Here is a 25,956-nt window from a genome sequence, read left to right as displayed (position 1 = left end):
CTGCCCCCAGGCTCTGCTCTGAAGAGCTGAGAAAGCCAGAGGGAATCCTACCTGAACCCCCTGAAAACCTTGAGCCCAGAGATTTGATGAAGCTGCAGCTGGGTACCCACAACAGCAAAATGATTCATTAACCATACACCCCTCACCTTTCCTTTTTTTTTTTTTTTTTTTTCCCCACAACAGATTTGGACTCTTCTTACTAATTAGCAGGAGGCCACACACCTGCAAAATATTCTCCTCAAGCCACTCCTGCCTGCTGTCCCCCTCTGCCTTCATCCCTGACAGGATGGGAGAGGACAGCAGAGGACACTCCACCAAAGGACCCTTGAAGGGACACTCCCTGGCTGCATTCACTAAGGTAACAAATGCTAGAAATTAAATAAAGCATCACATATAACTCCATGTACCTTTACCTGTCTAAAATAGAGATAAATGCTTATTTAACACACAACTTGGTAAACAAGCAGGTGTGTGAACTGCTGACCCCTTGAAATAACATCTGCAGGTATAAAATGAGCAGCAGCACTGCAAGCAGAGCCTACTCACAGTGAGTTGCTGCAGCAGCTGCTGCTTCTTCTTCTCTTTTTTCTCTTTCTTCTTCTTCTTCTCTTTCTTTTTCAGGCTGCCACGTGCCAGCAGCTTCTCTCGTTCCTGGACAACCAGCTGCTTGTAGTGCTCATCACAGGGGTGGTCCCAGGTGGACTGTCCATTGGCAAAGTTGAAGTAGTAGATGTCACCAGTGATATCCTGGCTGCGTGGCAAAAAGGGGATGAGGACTGAGGATGGGGCCTCCCTGGACACAAGCAGCACCTCTCTCATGGTGCTGTCCCCCCAGGAAGCTGGGGCCCTGCTCTGGCACCAGGGATTGGGGTCTCCCAGGACAGCAGCTCTCACCAGGCCCTCCAGTTGGGTGGCAGAGGAGCCACAATGCCTTCCCTGGCCAACCAGATCAGCTCCGGCTCCTTCTCGGGGTCAATCCCGATCTCCCGTGCAAAATCCTGGATTTCTAGGACAACAGAAGAGGGATCTGTGGAGACAGTCTCCAGCAGGCACTACAACACAGCCTCCAAAATGCCAGTTACCTTTGCGACCAAAAACAAACAAAAAAACCCCACCCTCATTTTTCAGCTCTGCCTTCGATAAAATCCCAGTTATCCCACCCGGGATTCCTTTGTCATTAACATCCCAAGGTGTGACCTGGAACCTGGGGCTGCAACCCCCACTCCTGCAGGGACAGGCCCCTGTTACCTTGCTCACTGGGGATATAGGTCTCATCATCGTTGTCTTCCAGAACCAGCTGGTCCCCGATGCGGGTCAGAACCCTGGCCATGGCTGCCTGGACCTACAGCATGAAGGGAGCAAAGCAAAGTGACAGGGGTGACAATCAGACCCCCCAGGCTTTTGACCTTTGACAGGAGAGATGAACCCTTCCTTCAGGGACCTTTTAACCAGGTGAAAATGAAGCCAAGACGAGAAGGAAAAAAAAAAAAAAAAAAAAGAAAATGCAAAGAAATCTGGTTCCTGAGAGAAGAGGAAAGCTTTTTGAGAGCACTGCCCAGAGGACGTTTGGAAGCTCCAGCAGGCAGGATTGCTTTGCTGCCCAGCTGGGACTGAAGGCACCGATCCTGTCCCATCACTGCTGGACCCTCAGGGCCTGCTCTGCGCAGCTTTGCAAGTTAATTTCTCTGCCCCAACCATCCCCAGCTGTGTCTCCGTGTGGCCACAACAGGCTCCACTCCTCACTCACACAGGTGAGCTGCATGAACTAAGGACAAGGACAAGGTCAGACTTGCTTTTTACCCTCAAACACTGCAAATCCTTAGCGCATGGGGCTCTCCTGGGGGCTGTGGTGCTGCTCGGGTCCCGGCAGCACCAGGAAGGTGCCGAGCAGCGTTAACACGGTCGCGATGACCGCCTGGATCAGGACCAGCACCTCCGGGGGCTGAGCCGTCCCTGTCCTGGTCACCTCCTGCTCAGCCCCACGTTTATCTCCCTTAAGCACAGCCCGGCTCAGCACCGGCTGCTAATCCCGGCACCCGCACTCCCGGGGCGCCGCAGACCCCAGCCCACGCCAGAGGAGCCGGGGGGGGGCTGGCGAGGAGGAGAAACGGAGGCGAAAGGAGGAAGAAGCAAACCGCTTCCCCCCGGGTCACAACGGGAGCACCGACGGCTCGAGGCGCGAAGCGCGGGCACCGCACCGATTCCAACCGCTGCGGGAGCGGCTGATGCCCCCTCCCAGGCTCACCCCACTGCCCCCCGGGCCCACTCCCCGGCCTCACCCCGGTCGGGCCCGCTCAGGGCCGCGCTGCCGCCTCCGCCGCCGCCTCCATGGACGCACGCGGGTTGCCCGGGGCCGCGCCGCCGCTTCCGGATTCCGGCTGCCCTGGCAACCGCAGGGCCCGCCCTCCCCTCGCCGCCATTGGACAGCGCGACACAGCCGAGCCTCCGATTGGTTGATCTGCGTGATGCTTGGGTACCGCGGTGTCTGCTGGGAGCTGTAGTCCCGGCGGGGCTCGGGGTGCCGCCAGTTGCCATGGCGACGCATCGGCCTGACCCGGCCCTCTGCCCCCCACCTCCTTCCCCCCGGGCCGGCCCGAAGCCGGGGTTGGGGGGCGAGAGGGGGCATCTACGGCGGGCCGGACCGGGCCCCGCTGGAGCGCGGCCGCAAGCGCTTCCGCCGGCGGGCGGGCTTTCCGGGGCGGGGAGCGTCTCGCCGCCATGCCCGCCGCCCCGCTCGGCCCCGGCGCGGCCGCCCGGCCGAGGCGCGGGGCGCTGCGGGCGCGTTAGGCAGCGTCCCCCGGGGAAGAGGAGGAGGAGGTTCCCCCGCGATGGCTGCCGCCTGGCCCTGGCTGCTGCTGTGGCTGGGGGCGGCCTCCCTGCGCGCCCACCCGGCCCCGCCGCGCATCCGTCTGCCCCTGCGGGGGGGCTCGGCCCTGCCGCCCGCTCCCCGCGCTCGCCGGGCACCGGAGGAGGCCGAGCGGGGCGGCAGCTTCGTGGAGATGATCGACAACCTGCGGGGCAAGTCCGGGCAGGGCTATTACGTGGAGATGACGGTGGGCAGCCCCCCGCAGAAGGTAAGGGGGCCCCGGGGGGGGGGACCCCTCGGGCAAGGGCTGCGCTCCCGCTCCAGGCGGGGGCTTCCCGAGGGGAGGGGACTGGGGGTGCGGGGGGCTCGGGAGAGCGCTGCTCACCCTTCAGCAGGACCGGCATCGGCTCTGGGGGTGCCGACCCGTCTGTTGTACGGCTGGGGAAGGGTCCCCGAGCCCAGGGATGCTGGCGGGGGCGAGCAGGGGGTGGGCGCTGCCCCGGGTGGGGGGGGTGTGAAGGAAGCACATGGCCGCTCTCGGTTCCTTCCCCCCATCTTGGTGCTGCTGCTCTGGGCGCCTTTTCCAAGGGTTTGGAGCGCTCAGGCATCCACATCTTGCACCATCATCAGCCCACGGGGCTCGGTGCTCGAGGGTCAGCGCAGGGCCGGGCTCCCACGCACCCACCACAGAGGCTGCAGCAGCTCCCAAACGCCCCCGTGGGGCAGGGTGGCTCCGTTCCCTCCTCGCTGGCTCCATCCTGGGTGCCTGGCACGGCTCTGGAGGGATGGAAGTGATGGAGATGTGGGAGTCACACCTCCACCCCAGCCATGGGAGACGTGCCGTGTTGTCCCCGTGTGACTGGGATCCACTCTCTGCTCCCGGCGAAAAAGGGAGGAGATTATGCTTTAAAAAAAAAAAAAAAAAAAAAAAAAAATTAAATCTAGTTTTAAATGTGATTTCATCATCTTTTGCCACGTGTCATAGCTGGCAGACCCTCTCCCTGCGAGCCACCTGTCCCCGGGTGCTGGGGGGTTTCTGAGCCAGTCACCCCTTTTTGGGCAGCATCTCCCAGCCCTGGATTCCTTCCAAGCAGGAACGTGGTGCCGGGTGTGCGTGCCCCAGCACAATCCCTCCGGGCCTTGTAATGGAATTAAAAGATTTGTATGGAAGAGCGTGGCTGCGGCCGTGCCAGGCAGAGGGTTCATCCGTGGGGGTGTGCGTGAAGGGGGGAGTCCCAGGGACGTGGCTCCTCTCCACAGAAATCCCCCGTGGGAGGGAGGATGGAGCCCACCCGTGTCCCGCTGCTGCTTGCACAGGCAGCATCAGCCCAGCAGAGCTTTCTCCTGGGAGCCCCGGGGCTCAGCTGTGTGGAGCAGACCCTGCAGAACCCCCCTGGGGAGGGCCCAGGTGCTGGGTTGCCAGGGGAAAGTCGGGCAGACGCAGCTTTATCCTCCTCTGACTCCAGAGGTGAAGGGCTGCTGGGGGGTGCTCCTGGTTGGGGGGTAGGTGCTGACCCTGCAGCCCGGGGAGCCCCCCTGTTTCCCCCTGTTCCTGGCAGGGTTCATCTGAGGGCAGGACGTGGTGGGATGGTTGCCAGGCACTGCCGGTGAGCCGATAATCCTGGGTGTAGGCAGACATGAGCCAGGAGCAGAGCCAAGCAGCAGCCCCAGCCCCAACCACCCCTGTCCCACCCATCCTTCCCACCAGCAAATTCAGTTCCTTGCCAGGGGAGCCCGGGCACTGCTCTGGCTGCTGCTCCCCCTGTGCCCTAACACGCTCAGCCAGGCACAGCACAGTCCTGCTGCCCTCCTGAGCCTCCCTGCCTCTCTTCCTTCTCCAGCTGAACATCCTGGTGGACACAGGGAGCAGCAACTTCGCTGTGGGAGCTGCACCTCACCCCTTCCTCAGGAGATACTACCAGCGGCAGCTGTGAGTGTGCAGGGGACAGGCAGAGGCCACGCTGTCCCTGCATGATGGTGTCCCAGGCTCTGACTCTGCCTCTGTGGTGCCCTTGCAGGTCCAGCACCTACCGTGACCTGCGGAAAGGTGTGTACGTGCCCTACACCCAGGGCAAGTGGGAGGGGGAGCTGGGCACCGACCTCGTCACCATCCCCCACGGCCCCAACGTCACCGTCAGAGCCAACATCGCCGCCATCACCGAGTCAGACAAGTTCTTCATCAATGGCTCCAACTGGGAGGGGATCCTGGGGCTGGCCTACGCTGAGATCGCCCGGGTGAGCCCTGTCCCATGGGATCACCTCTCCCCTTCCCTGAGTCACAGCTCTGCTGGTGACCTTGAGCTCTGCTCCACCTGCGCACAGAGCCTGGGTCCCTGGGGCATGGCATGGAGCCCGGAGAAGGGACAATGCTGACATGGCCCTGTCCTGCCTCTGCTTTCTCCTCCCCCCAGCCTGATGACAGCCTGGAGCCCTTCTTTGACTCTCTGGTGAAGCAGACCCGGGTGCCCAACATCTTCTCCCTCCAGCTTTGCGGGGCAGGCTTCTCACCCAACGAGACAGAGGCCCTGGCAGCCGTGGGGGGCAGCATGGTGAGCACCCTGTGGTCAGAGGAGGGTTTGGGGGGGCTGCCACGGGGACCTGACCCCCCAGTGCAGAGGTGGCAGTGCCTTTCTGCTTCTGCTGCAGATCATTGGTGGCATCGACCGCTCGCTGTACGTGGGTGACATCTGGTACACACCCATCCGCAAGGAGTGGTACTATGAGGTCATCATCGTCAAGCTGGAAATCAACGGGCAGGACCTCAACATGGACTGCAAAGAGGTGAGGGGACAGCAGGTGACCTGCCCTCTGCAGGGGCTGGGAGGACAGCGGGGCTGGGGTCACTCCTCCTCTTCTGTCCTCAGTACAACTATGACAAGAGTATCGTGGACAGTGGGACCACCAACCTCAGGCTGCCAAAGAAGGTGTTTGAGGCTGCGGTGAAATCCATCAAAACGGCCTCTTCGGTCAGTGGAGCCCCTCCCCAGGGCTGTGGGCAGCCTGGCTGCCTGGCAGGGTCCCCTCACCACCCCCTTGCCTCTGGCAGACGGAGAAATTCCCAGATGGCTTCTGGCTGGGGGAGCAGCTGGTTTGCTGGCAGGTCGGCACCACCCCCTGGCACATCTTCCCTGTCCTGTCCCTCTACCTGATGGGGGAGGCCACCAACCAGTCCTTCCGGATCACCATCCTGCCCCAGGTCAGTGTTGGTCCCTGCCCGGTGCTGAGCTGGAGAACCATCTGGTACCGGTGGCACAGTCAGGACGGTGCCGGGCGTCCACAGCTCCCTGTTCCCTCTGTTCCTGACTCCTCCTCTCTTCCTGCAGCAATATTTGCGCCCCGTGGAGGACGTGGCCACCTCTCAGGACGACTGCTACAAGTTTGCCATCTCCCAGTCCTCCACCGGCACCGTCATGGGCGCCGTCATCATGGAGGGCTTCTACGTCGTCTTCGACCGCGCCCGCAAGCGGATCGGCTTTGCTGTCAGTGCCTGCCATGGTGAGGGCTGGGGGCAGGGGGAGGCTGGGGGGGTGGGAGGGGGAGAGGTGGACACGGGGCAGCCAGAGCTCTGCCTCCTCCCGCCCCCAGTGCACGATGAGTTCCGTACGGCGGCGGTGGAGGGGCCCTACCTGCACCCCAACATGGAGGACTGCGGCTACAACATCCCCCAGACGGACGAGTCCACCCTGATGACCATCGCCTACGTCATGGCCGCCATCTGCGCCCTCTTCATGCTGCCCCTCTGCCTCATGGTGTTCCAGTGGCGCTGCTTCCACTGCCTGCGCCGCGACCACGACGACTTCGCCGACGACATCTCCCTGCTGAAGTGAGGGCAGGAGCAGCCCCAGGGCAGGGACAGGTGGGTCCTGTGGGTCCTTCCTGGGGGGCGACAGCGTGGGCAGCTCAGACCCTCTGCCCCGGGGGGACGTGGTGCCCCAGAGGGCCGGGAGCAGCCGTGGGACCTACAGAAAGAACGTGGCAGCTGGGGAGTGGGGGTGACCCCGTCCCAGGGCTGGGGGCAGCTCCTCTGCTCTGGCACTGGGATGGGAGGGGTTGTCCTGAGCTCCAGCCACCCATGAGCCATCCTCTGTCTGTCCCCTTTTACCCCTGCCCCCCCTGCAGCCCCCAGCCCAGCCTCTCCCTGGGGTCACCTCTCCCTGGGGTCACTTCTCCCTAGGGTCACCCCTCCCAAGCCTCCTGTCCCCAGCTTTTTGGAGCCAGCCCAGGGCAGATCTTTCCCTCCCACCCAGCTGGCTCTAACATTTCCCGTGGTGTTTTCCCTGCCCCCACCTCAAGTTGTGCCCCTCCTGCCACCGGTGTCCCCTGCACCCACCCCCCGTTGGAAAGCCATAGGGGAGCTGGGGCCGGGCTGGGCCGGCTCCTTCCCTGCCCCCCACAGCCCCCTCTGCTCACCCCAATCTGTCTGTCCTTGCCCCAGGGCCAGAGACCCCACCCCAACAACTTGGGGGACGGGTGGTGGGGACTGCAGCAGCATTTCTTCTTTTTTTTTAAAGCCGTGGTTGTATTTATTTTGTGATTCTGGTTTGTGCTGCCAGTCCTGGCCGTGCAGTCAGACCCTGACCCCACAGGTCCCAGCCCCTGCCTGGGGGAGGGCAGTGATCCCCCCTCACCTGTACAATATATACATATATCTATATTTTTAATTCTAGCGCTGAAAGCCACTGTTCCAAACCCAACATTAGGGGGTTTGGTCCCGTTTTGTTTTGGGGGTTTTCTGGGTTTTTTTTAAATATTTGTAGCCCTCTGCTCACGACCAGCGCCTCGGCCGCAACCCGAGGCCAGGAGGTGCTGGGTTTGTAAGGACTTTGTGGATCTGAGGTGTTCTGGGCTGGTGTCAGAGGAGGTGACAGTGACACAGGAGCAGGGCAGTGCTGCAGCCATCCCCAGGCACAGGGCTCCTTACCCAAACCCTGAGTTTTTTGGGGAACATTTCTTTGGCACCGCCACGAGGGAGGAGCCAACCTGCAGCCTCGGCCAGGCAGCCCCCACAGCAGCCCCCCCAGACCTTCCCACCTCACTACTACTGCGAGTAGTGCCCTGCTCTGCTGCCCTACTCCAACCCTGCACGCACCCACTCTGCCAGAGGGCCACGCAGACCTCCTCGTGCCTGCCCCAGGACCCCCAGGATGCTGTTGTGGGCCACTGCCTTAACCCACACCCAGACAGATGGATGGGGGGGGGCTTGTGCTGCTTGCTCCCCCCAGCCCCGTGCCCAAATTATTGTTGCAAACTGGAAATAGCAACCCAACAAAAGTCTACGGATTAAGTGGAAGATTTTCAAGTGGTGCTGAGCACCTCCTCATCCCACCGAGATCCATGGAGAGAAGGGGGTTGGTGCCTCAGCCCGGATTCAGGAGCGAGTGGAGGAGAGGGGAAAGCAGGAACTGCAGCAGGTTGGTGATCCCGGGCCCAGCAGGGAGCTCGGGGCCCAGGCTCTGGCTGTAGCCTCCAGTACTCTTGTAACCTTATGTCTATGTAAGAACAATGAATGTTAACACGGTAAATTATTATTACATTAAAAAAAAAACCAAAAAAACCCACAAAACCCACTCTGCATCTGCCAGTTGCTAAGGGGGGGTGTGCAGGTGACATTGGTGGCACCTGGGCAAGGGGTGGGGGCTGTCCTGCCAGGGGCTGCGGGGAGCTGGGGGAGCCCGGAGCTGTCGGAACCGGGCGGGAAGGGGCGGTACCGGCAGCCGCCGAGTCCCAGCGCTCCCCCCAAAGGCCACCAGCGAGGCTGCGAGGTGAAAAACCAGGAGCAGCACCGAGTCCCGGCATAATATACACACTTTATTTATGAACTGGTATGTATACAGACTTTCTATACACACATTGCCTATATAATAAAAATGTACATGTGTATACATGGTCGTATAAATATAGAACTGTAGAAATCTCAGAACTGATCCTGTCTATTCACAGCAACTCCTCAGGTGGGACCATTTTGTTCCAGTAGCTGTCATTTGAGACTTGGACAAAAGGGACAAGTGTCATTCGTGTTGGTCTGTGCCCAGAATTTGATGCACTGGAAAAGAGAGAAGGAATCAGGAGCTGCCAACACCACCAGGGGCTGGAATAAGGGCAGCCTGGCCTTAAAGCCACCCCCAAGTGGGTCCTCGGGGTGGCCTGGTAAGGAAAGGGGGGATGGTGGAGGCTGCTGAGTTATTTCTTGATCACACCCTTCCCCTGACAAGCTCTGGGCACAGCAGGGCCCCAGGATGAGGAAGCATTCCCAGGGAGCTGGGAGCAGCTGGGGAAGCCACACTCACCTCCTTGTGCAGCACGTGGGAGCAGGCCATGGGGTGGAGGTCACTGGGCTGCACCAGCTGCTGGCACATGAGACACAGCTTACAGGCAGCAGGGCTCTGGGGTGAGGGGACAGAAAGGAGACAGGAAGAGGAGTCAGACACTCCAGCTCTGCTCACCTGCTCCACCTTCCAGCTGCAGACATGGTTTGCCCAACTCCTCCCTCTGCCTCCCCTCTGGCGTGGGTCAGGAAGGAGCTATGCCCCCCGTGCTCCCCTGCTCTGAGAGGTCCCAGCTTCACAGGCTCAGCCTTTGGGCTGTTTCTCCAGGTGCTCCCTCCCCAGGCAGCTTTCCCTGGGGCTGGGGGGGTGCTCTGAGCCTTACGTGTGAGGCCGTGCTGTGATAAGCCACCTGGGCAGGGGGCAGGAACATGGGGGTGCTGATCTGAGGCAGTGGAGCTGAGAAGAGGGGGGCCCGGATCCGGCTGAGAGGCTGCAGGGAGGCACGGGGGGGGGGGATCAGTCAGCCCAGCCCTGTGGGGGGGAAGGACACCCCCAGTTGTCCCCTGTCCCCCCCGGGGTCAAGCTCTCTCCCACCTGTGCCCCTGCCCGCTCCTGCTGCTCAGCCAGCTTGGCTGCCACCAGCTGGTTCAGCTCCTCCATGGTCAGCCCTGCCATGGTCCTCCGGGCGTTCTTGATCTGCTGCAGGATGTTGGTGAGCTGGGCCCTGGGCAGGGGGAGGCACAGCAGCTGCTGAGAGCTCCCAGACCCCCCCCACACACACAGGGGGTTCCCCCCCTCACCTCAGCCCCCACCCCATCCCCAATCCTTCCCCCCCAGGGGCAGGGCACCCACTTGTTGCACTGTGGAAACCGAGTCAGCAGCTTCTCCAGGAGCTTCTCCAGTTTATCCGCTGGCTGCTGCCTCTGGAACTCGGGAGCGACGCTGACTCCTCCTCCCCCTCCACCTCCTCCTCCCCCCCCTCCCCCTCCTCCTCCTCCCAGGCCGGGCGGAGGAGGGATGGAAGCAGCAGGGGGGATGTGGGAGCCCAGGAGAGAGGCCACACCCGGGCTGCTCCTCCCCTGGGAGGCCGGGAGTGGTGGGGAGGGCTGGGCAGGCCGGGAGATGGAGGGGTTGAGGAGGGGGAAGGAGAGGGCCCGGGGGTCAGCACTGGGCATGACCATGGGGACAGGGACAGGGCCGATGGGGAAGGGGAGCCTGGGAGTGAGGGAGGGGTTGGGCTGGAAGGCCGTCAGCATGAAATCTGTCTGAGGAAGAAAAACGGGGAGAGGAAGAGGAGGAAGAGGATGGTTAGAATCAGCACAGCTGGCTGCCCTGCTCCTGGCATGGGAAGGAGCCCCTTCCCCTCCTCCCCGGGACAGGCAGGGACTCCAGGGAAGCAATCCCACCCAGCCTGGGCTGCCCACATCCCCTCCCAAAGCTGCTGCAGGGAGCTGGAGAGGAGGAACTCACTTCTGAGGGTGGAGGGGGCAGTGTTGGGGTTGGGATCTGTGGGAGGCTGCTCAGCTTCGTCCCGTTCCTCACCATCTGAATGTGGTCGTTGAACTGATCCTGGCAGAGAGCAAAGAAAGCAGAGGGGTTCATCAAAGCCTGGGAGAAAGTTTCCCTTCTCAGCACTGAAATAGTTGCAGGGCCTGAAGGGGACAGAGTTTGTTTCCACAGGATGAAAAAGGAGTCAGAGGATGAAAAGGGGTTGGAACAAAGCAGCAAGGGACTCACTCGGACGTTCTCCTTGGTCATCCGTATCCTGTTGAGCCTCATCTCCCACTCCTGCTTTGGCCTCATGGTCTCCAGTGTGGGTGGTGCAGACCTGCAAGCACAGCTGCACTGTCCCACTTGCAGCACCATGGGAGCAGCTGACACCCCAGGAGAGGGAACCCCCCCAGAGCAGAGCACACAGTGCCACCACCACATTCCAGCAGGGAATCCATGGGGAAGCTTGGAACACTTCAGTGTAAGGAGAGGAAGAGGAGCTGTGGTCACAGAGCCACCCTGCCACTTCTGAGAGCACCCAGACTTACTTGAGGTAGGTGAGGTGCAGCTCTGCTTCCTTCTCTGCTTCCTCCAGCTTCAGCACCAGCAGCTCCTTGCGGCTCTCCAGGGAGAGGATCTGGGGGGGAGGCTCCAGGTGAGGCAGATGCTGTGTCCCTGTCCCTCATTCCCTGTGTGCCCCTCCTCCTGACCCACCCTCAGCTCCACACCCCCCTTCCCAGACCCTCTGGGACCCCAGGAGGCTGCAGCTCAGCCCCTGCCCCCTCACCTCTGCTTTCCAGGCCCTCTCTGTCTCCTCCAGGATGTTCCTGTTGATCTCATTGTGTTGGTTCTTCAGCTTATCCAGCTCCATCTCCCAGAGCTGCCTGTCACAGACATGGGGCACCCCTGCTGAGGCTCAGGCACCACAAGGTGTGGGGCAGGAGAGCTGACAGACCCCAGACCCCCCATTTCCCTCCCAACCTCACTCTAGAACCCTAAAGGCTCAGCAGCCCCCGAGCCTGGGAGCAGGGAGGGACACAGAGAGCAGCAGCTTTGCCTCCACCTGGGAATCTGGAATTCCATCAGAGGGGGCAGCTCTAAGCCCAGGCAGTGAGCACGAAGCCTCATCTGATGGGACCTTCATGTCACAAGGATCTAGGAGCCTGCTTGTGACCTGGATCAAAGAGGATTTAATCCAGAGGGACACCAGGCTGCTGGGAGAGGAGATAAACCCTGGGGCAGCACTGGCAGAGCACCCATCCCACCCCACCAGAGGCTTTGGGTCCCCCCCACCAAGAGGAGCCTTCCCCAGGAGCAGAGCCTCACTTCTCATCAGACTGCTCAGCGATCAGAGATGCAATCTTGTTCTCCTTCTCCTCCTGCTCCTTCAGCAACCTGCACGGGGGGCACAGGGCAGGGGGGTCACCTCTGGCAGTGCCACCTTCCCACACCACAGCCTGGTGGCTGAGGGGCTCCCCAGATGCTTGACAGCAACGCCCCCCCCCTGGGCACTGTGCTGTGTCAGGACCCTGCCCCCAGGCTCCCTTCTCCCCCACACAGAGAAATAAATCCTTTCTTTCCCAGGTCCTGACCTTCTGCCTTTCTCACAGAGCTTCTCAATCTCTGCTTTCAGATCCTGCTCCTTCTGCAGGAACTCCTTCTTCTCTTTCTCCATCTTCTTCTTTGTCTCCTCTCTCTTGATTGTGACGTCCTGGATGGCTTTGAGGATCTCCTGGGGTGAAACAGGGACCATGCAGCCAGGGAGCAACCCCCCCAAGGAGAGCTTTTTGTTCCCAAAGCCATTGTTATTGTAGATCAATTGAGGGGAGATTATGGGATTCCAGGCATCATCAAAACCCTTTGAGCAGATCCAGACAAGAGCAGAGCAGTGACCAGGGGGACAGGATGTCAGGGATGGGTTCTGAGCTGCTCAGGACCCCGATTTGGGCAGGGGCTTGTCCTGAATGCTGCCAAAGTGTCACAGCCCAGGGGAAGGGTCCTTCACGGGGCAGGGGACACACCAAGGACGTGCCCAGGTACCTGGTGGTTCTTCATCTCCTCCTCCCTGCGCTGCTGGAGCTGCTTCAGCTGCACCTGGAGCTGGTTCTCCACCTGCCTCTGCTTGTCCAGCACCTCCTGGTACCTCTCCTTCAGCAGAGCCCTCTCAGACATCATCTTGTCCTGACACGGGGAGGGGAGAAGGGGAGTTCAGGGATGGGAACATCCCCCCCCTCCAGACCCTTCCCCCGGGGCAGAGCTGAGCTCAGGGCTCCTGCACCCACCAGGTTCTTCTCGATGTCCTGGTCCGTGTTCACCACCGTGTCTGCTGTCTTGAAGTCGGTCTGCGGGGGGAGACACACACGGGGGCAGTCGGTCCCACCCCCCCGCACCAAGGGAACCCGCACCCCCTCCTCCCTTCCCCCCCGACACCCCCAGGGCCTCAGCAGCCCCCCCGAGCCCCGGCTGGGATCGGGCACCCACCTGCACCGCGATGTTCTGCGAGGGCCTGGCGGGGATCGCCTCCGCCTCGGGCTCCTCGGCCGCCCCTCCGTTCTGCCCGCCGGCCTCCCCCTCCTCCTCCTCCTCCTCCTCCGAGCCCCCGGGCCCGGGCTCCCCCTCACCGCCGGGCAGCGCCGGGGCCGGGCCGGGCTCCGCCTCTCCGCCAGGGCCGGCGGGCACCGCCTCGCTGGGGCTGTCCGGGGCGGAGAGAGCGGTGCCGCTGTGTGAAACAAACCGCTCCATCACCCGCTCCATCACCGACCGCTCCCCGCCCCCGCTCCCGGTGCCGCCGCAGGCCCCGATCCACCGATCCTACCTACCTGCCGGCGGGGCCGGGCTCGCAGAGTCGCGGCGGTGCGGGGGTCGCTGCGGGGCCCTCTGCCTGGGGCTGCTCCAGCGCCATGGGGCCGGTGCGGGGCGGGGGGGCCCGGCGGGGCGGGCGGGCGGGCGCGGGGCCGCGGCGGAGCGGGGACCGGAAGTCCCGCCCTAACCCCACCGACCGGGACCCGCTACTTCCGCCGGTGCGCCGCTGCCAGCGCCCCCTAGCGGAGGGGAGGGCCCGCCGCCGCCGCCGGATGTGACGTAGCTGTCAGCCGCCGCGGGCTTCCGGCAGCGGCGCCGGCCCGGGCCCGGTGAGTGCGCGGCGGCCCCGGGGGCAGGGGCGGGGGGGGGGGGGGGGGGGTGCAGCGAGGGGGAGCGTCCCGCCCGTCCCTGAGCTTTGTCCTCCGGGTTCCGGGCTCCGCGCGTTCCGCCGGGGGCTGCGGGCGCTCTCCGGGGGAGCTGAGCCGCGATGGGCGCTTAGAGCCGGGGAAACCCATCCCCGGCGGTACCGGAGGGCAGGGCGGGCCGGGAGGAGCGGGTCCGGTGCTCTGCCCGGGACTCGGTGCCCGCTCGGGGTGCTCTGTGTCCCTCCCCCCGTGCCGCTCACCGCTGCCCCGTCCCGCAGCCGCCGGTCTGATGCGGGAGCCGCGATGGAGCTCCGGGATGGAGGCCGCGCTCTGCATCCACACCTGCCTGTGGCTGGGGGCCGCCTGGCTCCCCACGGCCGCCCCGCGGGGCCTGGCGGGCGGCGGGGCTGAGCCCCGTGCCGGGGGTCTGAGCTGGGCCGTCAGCCTGGAGGCTCCCGACGAGGAGGTGGAGCAGCGGGCGGAGGAGCTGGCCCGGGCGGCGGGGCTGGTGAACATGGGCCGGGTCGGGGAGCTGCGGGGCCATTACCTCCTCTCTTGGCCGCCTCCCCGCGGCCGCTCCGCCGCGGCCGCCCCGCCCGAAGCCATCCGGAGGTCGGTGGAGACTCTGTTCGCACAGCACGACAGCGTGCGGTGGCACTCGGAGCAGAAGCTGCTGAAGCGCTCCAAGCGCAGCCTGCACTTTAACGACCCCAAATACCCCCAGCAGTGGCACCTGGTGAGTGGCGGGGGGGACGCCCTCACACCCGCCCCTACCCCCCCCCCGGTAAGGCCCGCGAACCCCCCGCTGTGACCCCCCCTCCCCTTTCACCAGAACAACCGCAGGAGCCCCGGCAGGGACATCAACGTCACCGGGGTCTGGGAGCGCGACGTGACGGGGCGCGGCGTGACGGTGGTGGTGGTGGATGATGGCGTGGAGCACACTGTGAAGGACATCCAGCCCAACTACGTGAGTGGGCACGGGGGGACGGGACTGACCCTGCCCGGGGGGACGGGACTGATCCTGCCCGGGGGGATGGGACTGACCCTGCCCGGGGGGACGGGACTGACCCTGCCCGGGGGGACGGGACTGACCCTGCCCGGGGGGATGGGACTGACCCTGCCCCGGGGGGACGGGACTGACCCTGCCCGGGGGGATGGGATTGACCCTGCCCGGGGGGACGGGACTGACCCTGCCCGGGGGGGGGACGGGACTGACCCTGCCCGGGGGGATGGGATTGACCCTGCCCGGGGGGACGGGACTGACCCTGCCCGGGGGGGGACGGGACTGATCCTGCCCGGGGGGGAAGGGACTGGCCCTGCCCGGGGGGGACGGGACTGATCCTGCCCGGGGGGGATGGGACTGACCCTGCCCGGGGGGACGGGACTGACCCTGCCTGGGGGGATGGGACTGACCCTGCCCGGGGGGGACGCTGGGGCTCGGGTGTCAGCGCTCAGGAGGTACCGGAGCGGCCTCAGTTGGGCTCCTCCGGGCGGCAGCGTCGTGCAGCAGCCCCGGGGGTCCCTTGTCTGGGGACAGGCTCCCTGCTGATCCCAAAGGGCCTCACCCTGCCCCTCTCTCTCCTCAGAGCCCTGAAGGCAGCTACGACTTGAACTCCAACGACCCCGACCCCATGCCTCACCCCGACGAGGAGAACGGGAACCACCACGGGACGCGCTGCGCCGGGGAGATCGCGGCGGTGCCCAACAACAGCTTCTGCACCGTGGGGGTGGCCTATGGCAGCCGCATCGCAGGTACCCCGGGGGGCTCCCTGCCCTTGGGAGGGGCTGTGCCCTCCACCCCGGCCAGGGGGACGTGAAGCCCCCTCGGGAGGGGGTTTGTTTGTGCTGTCCTTGTCACCGAGGTGGCTCTGGAGGAGTCGGTGCGGGGGAGGTGGGGATGCACACCCTGGTGTCCCTCAGGCACACGGGGTCCCCACTCTGATCCCACCCGGGGGTTGGTTTGCAGTTTGTCCCCTCCTTGTGTCCCTCAGGCATCCGTGTGCTGGACGGGCCCCTCACAGACAGCATGGAGGCCATTGCCTTCAACAAGCACTATCAGATCAACGACATCTACAGCTGCAGGTGAGGGCAGCCCAGGGCACCCTGCCCTGCTGGGGAAAGAAAAAACAAACATTTTGCCCACTGGAAACAGTCCCGGGGGTCACAGGGCACGCAGGGACCGAGGGGGTGGGAAAGCACCACCCCCTTCCCAGTTGTGGCACTGGTGGCTGCTGGTGGCAGAGCTGCTGTCACCACCTCACAGGGTCTCTCTTTGCAGCTGGGGTCCAGATGATGATGGGAAGACTGTGGATGGCCCCCACCAGCTGGGGAAGGTGAGGACCCCCCCAGCAGCCCGGGGCACCCCGGTTTCCAGCAGAGGTGCTGCAGGGGGTGTGTGTGGGGGTGGCAGTGGCACTGCTGCAGGGGGACAGCCCTGGATGAGCCTTCCAAGGAGAGGCTGAGCCTGGCAGGAAAAGGCTTTTCACAATCCGTGCTTTCCTTCATAACCCCTGGGGCTGACCCTTCCCGCTGGTCACAGCCGGGGACCACCCGGGGGGGCCCCAAGAGAGTCACCCACCCCTTTCCCCTCCCTTTTCCCCCTTCCTGGGCATTCGCTGCGCTCCCCTCGCCACGGGGCAGCAGCTCCCAGCCCTGCGCTGGATTCCTTTTCCCTCCCTGCACGCCCCGTGAGGCGCTGAGGGGCGGGGGGCAGAGCTGAGCCTCACCCCTCCCCTTCCTGCAGGCGGGGATCAACTCCGTGCGGGGCTCTGGCCCGGACCTGAGCCCCCGAGCCGGGCTGGTGCGGGTGTTTCCCGGCGAAGGCCAAGCCGAGGGTTCCCTCTCCGCAGGCTGCCCTGCAGCACGGGGTCATGGCGGGGCGCCGGGGCTTCGGCAGCATCTTCGTGGTGGCCAGTGGCAACGGGGGCCAGCACAACGACAACTGCAACTACGACGGCTACGCCAACTCCATCTACACCGTCACCATCGGTGAGTGGCTCCCGGGAAAGGGAAGTCACCGCCCCCCAGAGGAGTGAGTCTGGAGAGGCTCTGGGAGTGAGTCCGGCAGTGGGTGGAGGTTTGACATAAAATCACAGAGTTGGAAGGGACCTCAAGGATCTTCTGGTCCAACCCTTCTGATGTTACTGTTTATGTGCAGTGTCCCAGCATCACATCAAGCTGAGACTTAAAGCTTTACAACGTGGGGGAATCCATCACTTCCCCCAAGAGGCCATTCCAGTGTCTGACTGTCCTCATGGGGAAAAATTTTCAACAGGAAACTCCCCAGAGGCACCTTGTGCCCATTGCCCCTCATCTTGCCACAACTCTTGGCTGAGGATGCAGGAGGAGGCCAGAGAAATTCCTGGCTGTCCTCAGACCTCTGGGGCTAGGACAGATTCCCTGCCAGCTCCATGGGTGCAGTTCCCCACCCTGTGTGTTAGGCAGGGAATTTCTGCTCCCCTTTTCCCAGGAGCTGCCTGGGGGGTGGAAGCTCTGAGCAGCACTGGTCGCAGCAGGAGGAGATGGATTTATTTCTTGTGGCCGCCTTTCCCGTGGGTTTCCCAACCTGTGGCAGGGCACAGCGAGCAGGAGGGGTCCTGTGGGGGCTCCTCAGCCCTCCAGCTGCAGCAGCTGAAGGGGAAGCAGCTCCCTGGAGCCCAGGCCTTGGCTTTTCCCCAGGTGCAGTGGATGAGACGGGCTCCATGCCGTTCTACGCCGAGGAGTGTGCATCCATGCTGGCTGTCACCTTCAGTGGTGGGGACAAGATGATGAGGAGCATCGTGAGTGCCCTGCCCCCTCCCTTCCCCTGACACCTCTGCCAGGCAGGGAATGCTCCTCATTTAGGTCTGTGCTCCGAGTGGGAGGTTCCTGTCCCCAGCCAGGCCCCTGGGTCCTGCTCCAAAGGGGTGCAGGGTGAGCTGGGAGCAGCACTGGGCTCTTTAACCTCCTTGGCCCCAGCTCTTTCTCTGTCCTGGCACATGTGCTGCTCACAGTGAATTTTTTTGAATATTTGTATCAACTTTGGGTGCTGGATCACTCATGGCACTCAGGATACAGGGGGCCACATGGCTTCGACCTGTTCCTGTCCTGTGGGCACTGCAGAGCCCAAACCACCCTGGGGCAGCTTGGGGGGAATGTGCCTGGCTCCTGACTCTTTTGGGGTGAGCTGCCCCTGGCCTGGCAGGCACGGGGAGCATTTCCTCTCAGTACAGACACTCTGTGCCCAGCCACAGCTGCCCAGAGCAGTGCCAGGGCTCCTGCAGCAGAGAAAGTAAAACCCAGAGTTAATTTTTCCTTCCAGGAATAACTTCATTTGTCCCAGGCTGGGTTGGAAACTCCTGAGGCTAGGAAAAAAGGGAACAGCAGCCAAGCCAGGGCTGTGCTGCTCTTCCTTTGGGAGTTACAGAGGTTTGGGTTTAAGTCCAGGCTTCCCCCAAGCCTGCTGCTGGTGAGGGCACTTGGCAGGTCTCAGATTTTGAGACCCCATTTTGAGCAATGGCCACAGGAGCTCCACCAGGGAGCCAAGAGGAGAGATCAGAGCTCCTGCCCTCCAGTTCTGCTTCAGGGGTGGCAGAGTTAAGTGCTCAGCAGCCTCCTCCTGGGCTCCTTGCTATCTCCAGACTGTAAATGTTGTGTGGTTTCCTTAACAGGAAGAATTTAATACAGCTTCTGGCACCCACCACGTTTCCTACTGACAGTTTGTGCTGCTCAGGGTGTTCTCTGCAGGATGTGTGGCCTCTGAGTGTGAGCTGGAGCTGTCACCAGCTGGCAGAATGCTCTGGAGTCAAACATAGAAGGCAACAAACCCCACAGCTTTTGGCAGTGCAGGCACAGGGAGACAAACACGTTGGGTTTGCAGTCAAGGGGCAGATTTTGGGAACCTCCCAATGTCTCTTTAGAGGCTCTGTGTGCTCTGCACAGCCCCGAGTGGGCTGGAATGGAAATGAGGAAGGTCCCACACTCCAGTGACCCTGAGTTTTCCCTGGAGTGGCTCAGTTCAGGCTCAGTGCCTCTGTCTCTCCAAAAGAACTGTCTGCATTCACAGCTTCTCCACTGGGGTGCATTGTCCCAGGGTCTTTCTTAGTTGAGAAGCAGAAGTGGTGACCTTCCCACCTTGTCCTTCTCTCTGCTGGGTGCCCATGTCCTGGCCAGGGACTGCCTGGGAAATGTTTCCAGGCTTTTCAGCCCCTCATCCCAGACCCTCTCCCCCTGCTGAGCAGTGGCCTGACAGGAGGTGTCCCCCCACTCTCTCTTGGCAGGTGACAACAGACTGGGACCTGCAGAAGGGCACGGGCTGCACGGAGGGGCACACGGGGACCTCGGCTGCTGCTCCCCTGGCTGCAGGGATGATTGCCCTGATGCTGCAGGTGAGGCCCTGCCTCACCTGGAGAGATGTCCAGCACATCATTGTCTTCACTGCCACCAAGGTCAGTGCCCCTCCCTTCTCTGTCCCTCTCTCCCTCCCTCCCTCTGGTTCCCTTTTGTCTGGGTCTGCTGGTGTCCCCAGGTGTGAGGGCAGTGCCCTGTGTCTGGTTTCAGTACGAGGATCGTCGTGCCAAGTGGGACAGGAACCAGGCAGGCTTCAGCCACAGCCACCAGCACGGCTTCGGGCTCCTCAACGCCTGGCGCCTGGTCAATGCTGCCAAGGTGGGGCCCTCCCAGGGACAGGGGGACAGGGACAGTGCTCTGGGGGGACAGGGACAACGCCCTGGGGGGACACTGCTGACACTGGGGGCCAGCGCATTGGCCGGCCCTGGCTGTCAGGCTGCTTTGGGTATGAAGTCACCAGGGCCTGGAGCTTCTTCCCCCACTCTGGCAGCACTATATATAGCCATGGGCCAGAGCCTGGGCTGGGGGGGGGACAGCTCTGATTCATGGCTGGGGAGCTCCTGCTCTGAGGAGGGCCTCGTGTCCCTGGGAATCGGGGAGGTTCTCAGCTGTCAGCTCCAGGCTCCGTGTCCCAGGGGCTGCCAAGGGGGGGATGTGCTCAGGGCAGGCAGGGGGAACCCCCTCTGTCCCCCCTTCTGTCCCCCCCTCTGCCTCTGGTGGTGTGGAGAGCAGAGCACATCCTGTGCCAGCATTGTCCCCTCTTGTCAGAGGGCTTTGGGTTCTCCAGCACATCCCCCACATGAGGGGTGCTGCAGCCCCGAGCAGCTCCCAGGGGTGGTGGGAGATGGAGAGGGGGATGTGCAGGGAGGACACAACCTCGTGCTGACTCCTTTCCCCTGGCAGGTGTGGGAGTCTGTCCCCTACCTCGCCTCCTACATGAGCCCCGTGCTGAGGGAGGGCAGGAGCATCCCCCTGCTCCCACAGGAGCTGGAGGTCACCTGGAATGGTAAGAGCAGGTGTGCCACGTGGGAGCACGTGCTGCTGCACGCCGGGGAGCTGGGGCACTGCTGGGCAGGGCCAGGCCAGGCCACAGAGGGGTTAAGTGTTGGTCTGCATGGGCTTTGCCCTCTCTCGTGTCCCTGCTGCTCCCCAGGGTGCCTGTGGCTCTGGTCCCCTCCCCATAACTCCATCCCCTGGGGTGAGGGCTGTGGGGAGCCAGCCCGGCGTTAGGAGCTGGGCCAGGCTGGGCAGCAGCCACTGCTGCTCCTCTGGCTTTGACCATTTTAGGAAATGCTTCAGCTCCTGACTTGGCTGCTCTCTGTCCACACAAACACAGCACTGCTCCGGCAGCTACCAGTGGGAAGGAGAGCTGTCCCCTGCCTCTGGGGCTGGGCACAGGTTTTCCCTTTCCTCTGACTGGGCTGGTCCAGCTCTGCAGCAGGTGCCAGCACCACAGAGGGGCAGAGGGGTGAGACCTCAGGCTGCCAGGGGGGGGTTAACCCCCTCTGCCTCCAAGGCATGGGTTGGGGGTCAAGCAGCTCCTTCTGCCCGGAGAGGCAGAAAAAGCACCCTTTGGTGCCTGAGTTTGGTGCCTTTGGTGACTGAGTTAACCTGTTCCCCGTGGCCTCAGGGACTGTGCTGGGTGGTGACAAGTGTGTGTGTGTCCTGCTCCCTGTCACAGCAGCCCCTTGGGCCGTGTGGAAGTGGGGGCTCCATCCCAGCCCTGCCAAACCCTGCCTCCCTTTCCCAGTCACCACCACCGACCTGGAGCTCTCTGGCATGAGAACCCTGGAGCACGTGGCAGTCACCATCACCATAACCCACCCTCGCCGTGGCAACCTGGAGATCAGGCTCTTCTGCCCCAGTGGAATGATGTCCCTGATAGGGACCACCAGGAGCATGGACTCGTAAGCACCAAGGAGGGCAGGAGGTCCCCACTGCTGGGCAGGACACCCAGCAGGAGAGCTGGGGCCCACATCCAGCCCCCTGCCCCAGGCTGTGCCCCCCTCTCACGGGTTGCATCTCCTCCCCCTTTGGCAGGGACCCCAATGGCTTTGCTGACTGGACCTTCTCCACTGTCCGGTGCTGGGGTGAGGAGGCACAGGGCACGTACAGGCTGGTGGTCAGGGACATTGGTGAGTTCTGCCTTCCAGGGCTCCTGCCTGGGGCTGTGGTGGCTCCTGGGGAGCTGCCAGCTCTGCACTGGGTTGGCCTCGGGTCAGCTCCATGTGGAGCCATCCAGCCAGGTGGGACAGGGAGTTCCTCATTGATCCAATCCCCAGGAGATGAAAGCCTGAGGCCTGGCACCTTGAAGCAGTGGCAGCTGACTCTGTACGGCTCCTCCTGGTCCCCAGCAGAGATGAAGGAGCGTCAGAGGTAGGACACCAGAGCCCTGTCTGGGTGGGGGACCCTCCCTGGGGCAGTCCAGCCTGCGGGACCCTCACGGGGCACCTCTGCCCCCCAGGCTGCTGGAGGAAGCCATGAGCGGCCGGTACCTGAGCAGTGACTTCTCCCTGCCCTGCCCACCAGGGCTGGAGATCCCCGAGGAGCAGCCCCACACCATCACAGCCAACACCCTCAAGGTGAGCCTGCTGGAGGATTGACCCTCCTGGAGGAGTGACCCTCCTGGAGCTGTGCCCTCTGCTGGATGACACCGGGGCTCCCGGGTGGCTGAGGGCTTTGCTTCTCTAAGGATCTCCTCGTCTCCTCCGCAGACCCTCCTGCTGCTGGGATGCTTTGCCGTGTTCTGGACTTTCTACTACATGCTGGAGGTTTGCCTGACCAGGAACAGCGTGGGGCTGGACGTGACCTGCAACGGCTCCACCAGCTGCAGGTGGTACCAGCAGGGAGGGAAGCACAGCAGCACCCTGGAGAACGGCCTGGAGATGGAGTCAGTGCCACTCTACCGGGAGAAGGACATTGAGGATGTCGAGATTGAGTGTGAGCACCTGCAGCCTGCCCAGCAGGACGAGAGGGAGGAGGGGTCCTGGACTTCCACCCACCCCAAGCTCCCCAGCAGCAGCTTCCAGGAGGCCCCCCCGGTCGTAGCAGGGTACCGTGGCCGGGAGGAGGACAGGGAGCACCAGCCCTGCTAGCTGGGGCTGGGGGTGGGGCTGTGTCCCCCCTCTAGGTACGTGCAGCAGAGACCTCCCGAGCCACCGGGACCCCTGCCACCTCCTTGGAGGTGGCTCAGAAGCAGGAGGAGTGCTGGCAGCAGGAGGGGACCTTCCCCTTCCCTGCCTCTGGAACACAACGCAAGCCTTAATCCCCTCCTCACAGAGCCCGTCCTGCCGGCTGCATGGAGCCCGCAGCGGTGCCTGCCGGGTGCCTGCTGCAGCACTGTCACTGTCACCTGCCTGTCCTGAGGGTCAGGAGCTGGCCCGGGCCCCCGGTCCCGCCCAGTTGGGCAGCAGGGACTCCTTTTGCCCATCTCCAACCAGCGCTTGCTCCCTGTCCCCTGCACTCTGACCCCGCCACCTCCTCCTGTGTCCTGCAGCCGGGCAGGGGGTGGCTGCAGCGCTTTGACCCCTTGCTGGGGGGGGCAGCAGGGGCTGTCCCTGTGGCAGGGGCACAGATGGTGGCCCCAGGTCTGCCCGCCCGGTGCTGGGAGGGCTGAGGCCACAGGCAGTGGCTGCTCAGGCCGGGCAGGGGAGGCTGAGTTGGGCTGGCAGTGGCTAAGGGGCGGGCTTGCTCATGCGTCCTTGGGTGCGTTTGGGTTATTTTTTTAAAGCTGGGGTTTGTTTTTTTTAATCAGCAAAGCCCTTTTGTGTAGCTTTCCAAATAAAGTCTTAAAAACCCTCTTCTCCCACCACCACCCCTCACTCCTCTGCCCTCCTCATGCTGCAGAATCAGGAGTCACCCAGCCCCAGAGTCACCCAGCCCCAGGGTGCAGGATCTGCTCCTGGATCCTCACAGCCCCCCTGGGATAACTGGGGGGCTCCAACAACCCAGCCCCCTGATCCTCAGCTCTGGTTCTCCCGGGTTCTGAGCCGGAAGCAGGAGCAGATATGGCTCGGGAGCCCTGAGCAGCATTCCTGGAGTGGGGAGGAAACCTGCCGAGAGGGCGCTAGATGAAGAACCTTTTAATTTTGACAAAAAAACAAGTACAAAACCGAGGCCCATTTACTCGCCTCCCCGTTGCTCAAGGATCTCTGCGGCGGTGGCGCGGGGCTGGTGCGGGGCTGCCAGGTGGCTCCGGGGGGAGGGGGAGGAAGGGAGGAGGGGAAGGCACAGGCCTTTCCCATCCACGGCCCCCATCGCAGGGGGAAGGAAGGGGGGGTACGCGGGGTACCGCGGGGGGTGCGAGGCCAGAGGGGAGAGGCTGCCCGGGGCACTGCGCGAGGGTGGCGGGGCCACCGCGGTGTCACCCAGGCCGGGTGGGCGGATGCGCGGGGGTCTCCGGGGCTGGATGGCGTTTCGTTTCCAATAAATACCATTTGGTGAGGGGGGAGCCGAGGCGGGGGTCCCGGCAGGGGCTGCTCTCCCAAGGGCAGTGGGGGGGTGTCTAGCTGATGATCTGCCGGGGTCGGCCGTAGCTCATCCCCGCCTGTGACGCTCCCTTGTTGCTCCCCATCTGTAGGCCGATGACGTTCTTGCCCTCCTTCAGCTGGCTCTCGGTGAACTCCCGCTTGTGCTCCTGCGCTTTCCTGGGGGGTGGAGGAGAGGCCATGCCACGTCCCCCCGCGCCCTCCTCCCCGTCCCCAGGGCCCTCAGCAGTCCCCGTTTCCCCAGGGAGTGCCCCAGCAGCCCCTCAGGAGGTCCCCAACCACCCTCACTTCCCAGGCTGAGCTTTGGGTGGCCATGTGGGAGGAGCTCACCCCAGGGCACAGGGGGGGTACCACACGCCCCCACTTACTTCATGAACCAGTTGGGGTCCCCGTGGTAGTTGCCGTCGTTCTTGGTGACTGCCAGGCTCCCCAGGGCCATCAGTGTCCTCTGCACTGCTGCCATGTCCTTGGCTGCCAAGGGACAGAGGGGTGTGAGGACGGGCACAGCGCGGCAGCCCCAGCCCCCCCAAACCCCGGCGACCCCTGCCCGCACCTTCAAAGAGGTCGACGGTCTGGAACACGTCGGTCTTGACCACGCCGTAGTCCTCGGCAGCCTTGAGGAACTGAGCGATCTGCTCCATCTGCTTGAAGACCATGGTGGGGGGGGTGTCGGGGATCTTGACGGGCTTGGAGCCGCTGGGGTAGAGGCTGTTCACCAGCTGACTGAGGACCTGCGGCACAGGAGAGGCTGGGGTCACCACCACGCACACGCTGAGGGGCTCCCCCCAACACCAGCCCCACCAGGACACCCGGGCCCCCACTTACGATGCCGTTCTTCAGCCAGACCTGGAAGCCCAGGCGGCCCCGCTCCGGGCGCCCCACACCTGCCCCGCACTGCGCCACGATCCACTCCACCAGCCGGTCCTCCAGCTCCTCATCGTACTTCTTCTCGATCTTGGCCTGGACATCCCTGCTCATGCCATAGGCTGGGCCCTTGTTCGCCATGTCTGCGATGGGTGGGAGACCTAGTGGTAGGAAGGGAGGGGACCATCAGACTGCTGGTGGGACATCACACCGTCCCCCTCCCTGACCAGGGACTCCACAGGCACCATCTGGGTGCACCCCATGCCACTCAGCGGCTCTTGGGCTCCATCTGGGTATGTTTGGAGGTGAGTGTGTGGCTGTGACCCCTCGCATGGCCCAGACAGGTGGCTTCTGTCCCGGCAGAGCTGCCTCATCCCTGCTCCTGGCTCAGGGTGCACAGGAGAGCAGTTCCATCCCTGTCCTCTGACCTATCCCTGTCCCCTCAGCCACTCGACAGCTCTGGGCTGCCACGAGTGTCCCTGGCATGGCTGTTCCCTCCATCTGGACCAGCTTTCATGTCCCCAAGAGGGTCCAGGTGGCAGGGTTGCCACGGCAGAGCTGGTGTCCACGATGCCATGGGTGGCCTTGGCGTGTGGCAGGTCCTGGTGCCAGGTGGGAGGCGGTGGCAGCCGTGTCCGTGACCCCGCAGGCTGCCAGGGGGGCACGGGGGTCCCAGGCAGCCCCCAGCCTCCCTGTCATGCCTCCCGTGTCCACAAGGCGGTGCCCGCGGACCTGCCAGCCCCTTACCCACCCGGGCGGACGGGACAGGGGAGGCTGATCCCGGCCATCCCGAGGAGCGGGGGTGGCACCGAGCCCCGGCAGGTCCCCAGCCCAGCGGGACGGTCCTCAGCTCGGGCAGCAGCTCCCGGGGAGGCCGCCCCGCATCCCGGCCCGGGGGCAGGACCCCCATCCCGGGAGCGGGACCCTCACCCCAGGAGCAGGATCCCCGCCCCGGTGTCAGGATCGCGGGCCCGGGAGCGGCATCATCCCCCCAGGCAGAGGGTCCCCATGCCGGGGAGTAGCACCCCTGCTGCCCCCACCCTGCTGCCCCCCCGCCCCCGCCGCAGGACTCACGCACAAGCAGCTGCGCGGGGCGATGCTCTCCGGAGCTCTGCGGGTCGGGGGGGCCAGCCCTGTGCTAAAAGGCCGGCGTCGGGACAGTGATGTCAGCCCGGCCGGGGGGCCAGCCTCCCAGTCGTCCCCCCCCCGAGCCAGGCCAGCCCCTGCCGCGCTCCAGGGCTGCGGCCCCGACACCATATTTGGGGAAAGACTCCGAAAAGCGGCGAGTCCGGCCCGTGCCCGAGCATTCCCCGCGTGCCTGCCCCGGGGGTGGGGGGCCGGCAGGAAGAGGCGGGGGGCCGGGGACCCAACTCCTTTTATAGCCAAGCGCTCGCCCGGCCGCGGCCCCCCCTGACCTCCCGGCTGGTTTCCCCGTGTGCTCATTGCCGGGGGGGCGGGCACGGCCCTGGGCATCCCGCAACCCCCCCGGGATTCCCTCTGCCGCCGGGAACCGACCTCTCCGCGCATCCCTCACCCTGGCCTCGCCC

At 63.8% G+C, this 25,956-nt stretch overlaps 5 protein-coding genes and 1 long non-coding RNA gene across 11 annotated transcripts in view; 3 read left to right on the top strand and 3 right to left on the bottom strand.

The window, feature by feature from the left end:
• Window positions 1-2,385, bottom strand: part of CEP164 (centrosomal protein 164) — a 31,421-nt gene extending 29,036 nt beyond the window's left edge. The window contains exons 1-4 of the mRNA XM_071769058.1: window positions 2,280-2,385; window positions 1,249-1,342; window positions 895-1,006; window positions 547-751 (exon numbers count right to left, since the gene is read on the bottom strand). Of these exons, the coding sequence (XP_071625159.1) occupies window positions 547-751; window positions 895-1,006; window positions 1,249-1,330 (399 nt within the window). The 5' untranslated portion in view covers window positions 1,331-1,342; window positions 2,280-2,385. The remainder of the gene's footprint in view (window positions 1-546; window positions 752-894; window positions 1,007-1,248; window positions 1,343-2,279) is intronic.
• Window positions 2,386-2,681: 296 nt separating this feature from the next.
• On the top strand, window positions 2,682-6,954 carry BACE1 (beta-secretase 1). The gene is made up of 9 exons (XM_071769079.1): window positions 2,682-3,074; window positions 4,648-4,736; window positions 4,825-5,041; window positions 5,218-5,355; window positions 5,453-5,587; window positions 5,671-5,772; window positions 5,853-6,002; window positions 6,130-6,301; window positions 6,392-6,954. Exons 1-9 carry the CDS (start codon window positions 2,829-2,831, stop codon window positions 6,631-6,633), a joined length of 1,491 nt encoding a protein of 496 aa, XP_071625180.1. The 5' UTR covers window positions 2,682-2,828; the 3' UTR covers window positions 6,634-6,954.
• Window positions 6,955-8,593: 1,639 nt separating this feature from the next.
• RNF214 (ring finger protein 214) lies at window positions 8,594-13,707 on the bottom strand. 4 transcript variants are annotated; one of them, XM_071769074.1, is made up of 15 exons: window positions 13,383-13,705; window positions 13,045-13,282; window positions 12,846-12,905; window positions 12,604-12,744; window positions 12,156-12,295; window positions 11,890-11,958; window positions 11,351-11,447; window positions 11,112-11,200; window positions 10,810-10,912; window positions 10,543-10,641; window positions 9,925-10,337; window positions 9,667-9,796; window positions 9,455-9,562; window positions 9,094-9,189; window positions 8,594-8,849 (listed from the first exon to the last, which is right to left on the bottom strand). In XM_071769074.1, the coding sequence occupies exons 1-15, from the start codon at window positions 13,463-13,465 to the stop codon at window positions 8,784-8,786; spliced, it is 1,932 nt and encodes a 643-aa protein (XP_071625175.1). In that variant the 5' UTR covers window positions 13,466-13,705; the 3' UTR covers window positions 8,594-8,783. The 4 variants fall into 4 exon arrangements, with proteins under 4 accessions (XP_071625175.1, XP_071625177.1, XP_071625176.1 ...); XM_071769076.1 differs by having other exon boundaries at window positions 13,045-13,255; XM_071769075.1 differs by having other exon boundaries at window positions 10,810-10,900; window positions 13,383-13,703.
• Window positions 11,406-12,154, top strand: LOC139807748 (uncharacterized). Its single transcript, XR_011730667.1, has 2 exons — window positions 11,406-11,493; window positions 11,716-12,154. It is a non-coding gene; the product is annotated as an uncharacterized lncRNA (long non-coding RNA).
• A 293-nt stretch (window positions 13,708-14,000) lies between the features above and the next one.
• PCSK7 (proprotein convertase subtilisin/kexin type 7) lies at window positions 14,001-22,858 on the top strand. The gene is made up of 15 exons (XM_071769070.1): window positions 14,001-14,466; window positions 14,563-14,697; window positions 15,317-15,482; window positions 15,722-15,812; window positions 16,009-16,063; window positions 16,580-16,718; window positions 17,409-17,509; window positions 18,989-19,156; window positions 19,269-19,376; window positions 19,962-20,064; window positions 20,809-20,965; window positions 21,099-21,193; window positions 21,341-21,434; window positions 21,523-21,640; window positions 21,773-22,858. Exons 1-15 carry the CDS (start codon window positions 14,020-14,022, stop codon window positions 22,151-22,153), a joined length of 2,358 nt encoding a protein of 785 aa, XP_071625171.1. The 5' UTR covers window positions 14,001-14,019; the 3' UTR covers window positions 22,154-22,858.
• Window positions 22,859-23,125: 267 nt separating this feature from the next.
• On the bottom strand, window positions 23,126-25,605 carry TAGLN (transgelin). 3 transcript variants are annotated; one of them, XM_071769097.1, is made up of 5 exons: window positions 25,484-25,605; window positions 24,371-24,570; window positions 24,099-24,276; window positions 23,914-24,016; window positions 23,126-23,704 (listed from the first exon to the last, which is right to left on the bottom strand). In XM_071769097.1, the coding sequence occupies exons 2-5, from the start codon at window positions 24,548-24,550 to the stop codon at window positions 23,563-23,565; spliced, it is 603 nt and encodes a 200-aa protein (XP_071625198.1). In that variant the 5' UTR covers window positions 24,551-24,570; window positions 25,484-25,605; the 3' UTR covers window positions 23,126-23,562. The 3 variants fall into 3 exon arrangements, with proteins under 3 accessions (XP_071625198.1, XP_071625199.1, XP_071625197.1); XM_071769098.1 differs by having other exon boundaries at window positions 25,488-25,602; XM_071769096.1 differs by having other exon boundaries at window positions 25,480-25,542.
• Between the last annotated feature and the right edge of the window lie 351 nt (window positions 25,606-25,956).

This window comes from Heliangelus exortis, chromosome 26, assembly GCF_036169615.1.
Source record: "Heliangelus exortis chromosome 26, bHelExo1.hap1, whole genome shotgun sequence".
In the NCBI taxonomy this organism is placed as follows: Eukaryota; Metazoa; Chordata; class Aves; order Apodiformes; family Trochilidae; genus Heliangelus; species Heliangelus exortis.
The sequence above is the reverse complement of the archived record's forward strand: the minus strand, read 5'-3'. Positions and strand labels throughout refer to the sequence as shown.

Coding starts and splice junctions, on each gene's coding strand:
- BACE1 (XM_071769079.1), top strand. CDS start 2,829: ATGGCTGCCGCCTGGCCCTGGCTGCTGCTGTGGCTGGGGGCGGCCTCC. Junction 6,003..6,129: donor GGATCACCATCCTGCCCCAG/GTCAGTGTTGGT, acceptor CTCTTCCTGCAG/CAATATTTGCGCCCCGTGGA. Junction 6,302..6,391: donor TGCTGTCAGTGCCTGCCATG/GTGAGGGCTGGG, acceptor TCCCGCCCCCAG/TGCACGATGAGTTCCGTACG.
- TAGLN (XM_071769097.1), bottom strand. CDS start 24,550: ATGGCGAACAAGGGCCCAGCCTATGGCATGAGCAGGGATGTCCAGGCC. Junction 24,277..24,370: donor TCTGGCTGAAGAACGGCATC/GTAAGTGGGGGC, acceptor CCTGTGCCGCAG/GTCCTCAGTCAGCTGGTGAA. Junction 23,705..23,913: donor GACCCCAACTGGTTCATGAA/GTAAGTGGGGGC, acceptor TCCACCCCCCAG/GAAAGCGCAGGAGCACAAGC.
- RNF214 (XM_071769074.1), bottom strand. CDS start 13,465: ATGGCGCTGGAGCAGCCCCAGGCAGAGGGCCCCGCAGCGACCCCCGCA. Junction 10,913..11,111: donor CTGCACCTCACCTACCTCAA/GTAAGTCTGGGT, acceptor GGGACAGTGCAG/CTGTGCTTGCAGGTCTGCAC. Junction 10,338..10,542: donor TGCCCCCTCCACCCTCAGAA/GTGAGTTCCTCC, acceptor TTTCTTCCTCAG/ACAGATTTCATGCTGACGGC.
- PCSK7 (XM_071769070.1), top strand. CDS start 14,020: ATGCGGGAGCCGCGATGGAGCTCCGGGATGGAGGCCGCGCTCTGCATC. Junction 14,467..14,562: donor ACCCCCAGCAGTGGCACCTG/GTGAGTGGCGGG, acceptor CCCTTTCACCAG/AACAACCGCAGGAGCCCCGG. Junction 19,377..19,961: donor GCCTGGTCAATGCTGCCAAG/GTGGGGCCCTCC, acceptor TTCCCCTGGCAG/GTGTGGGAGTCTGTCCCCTA.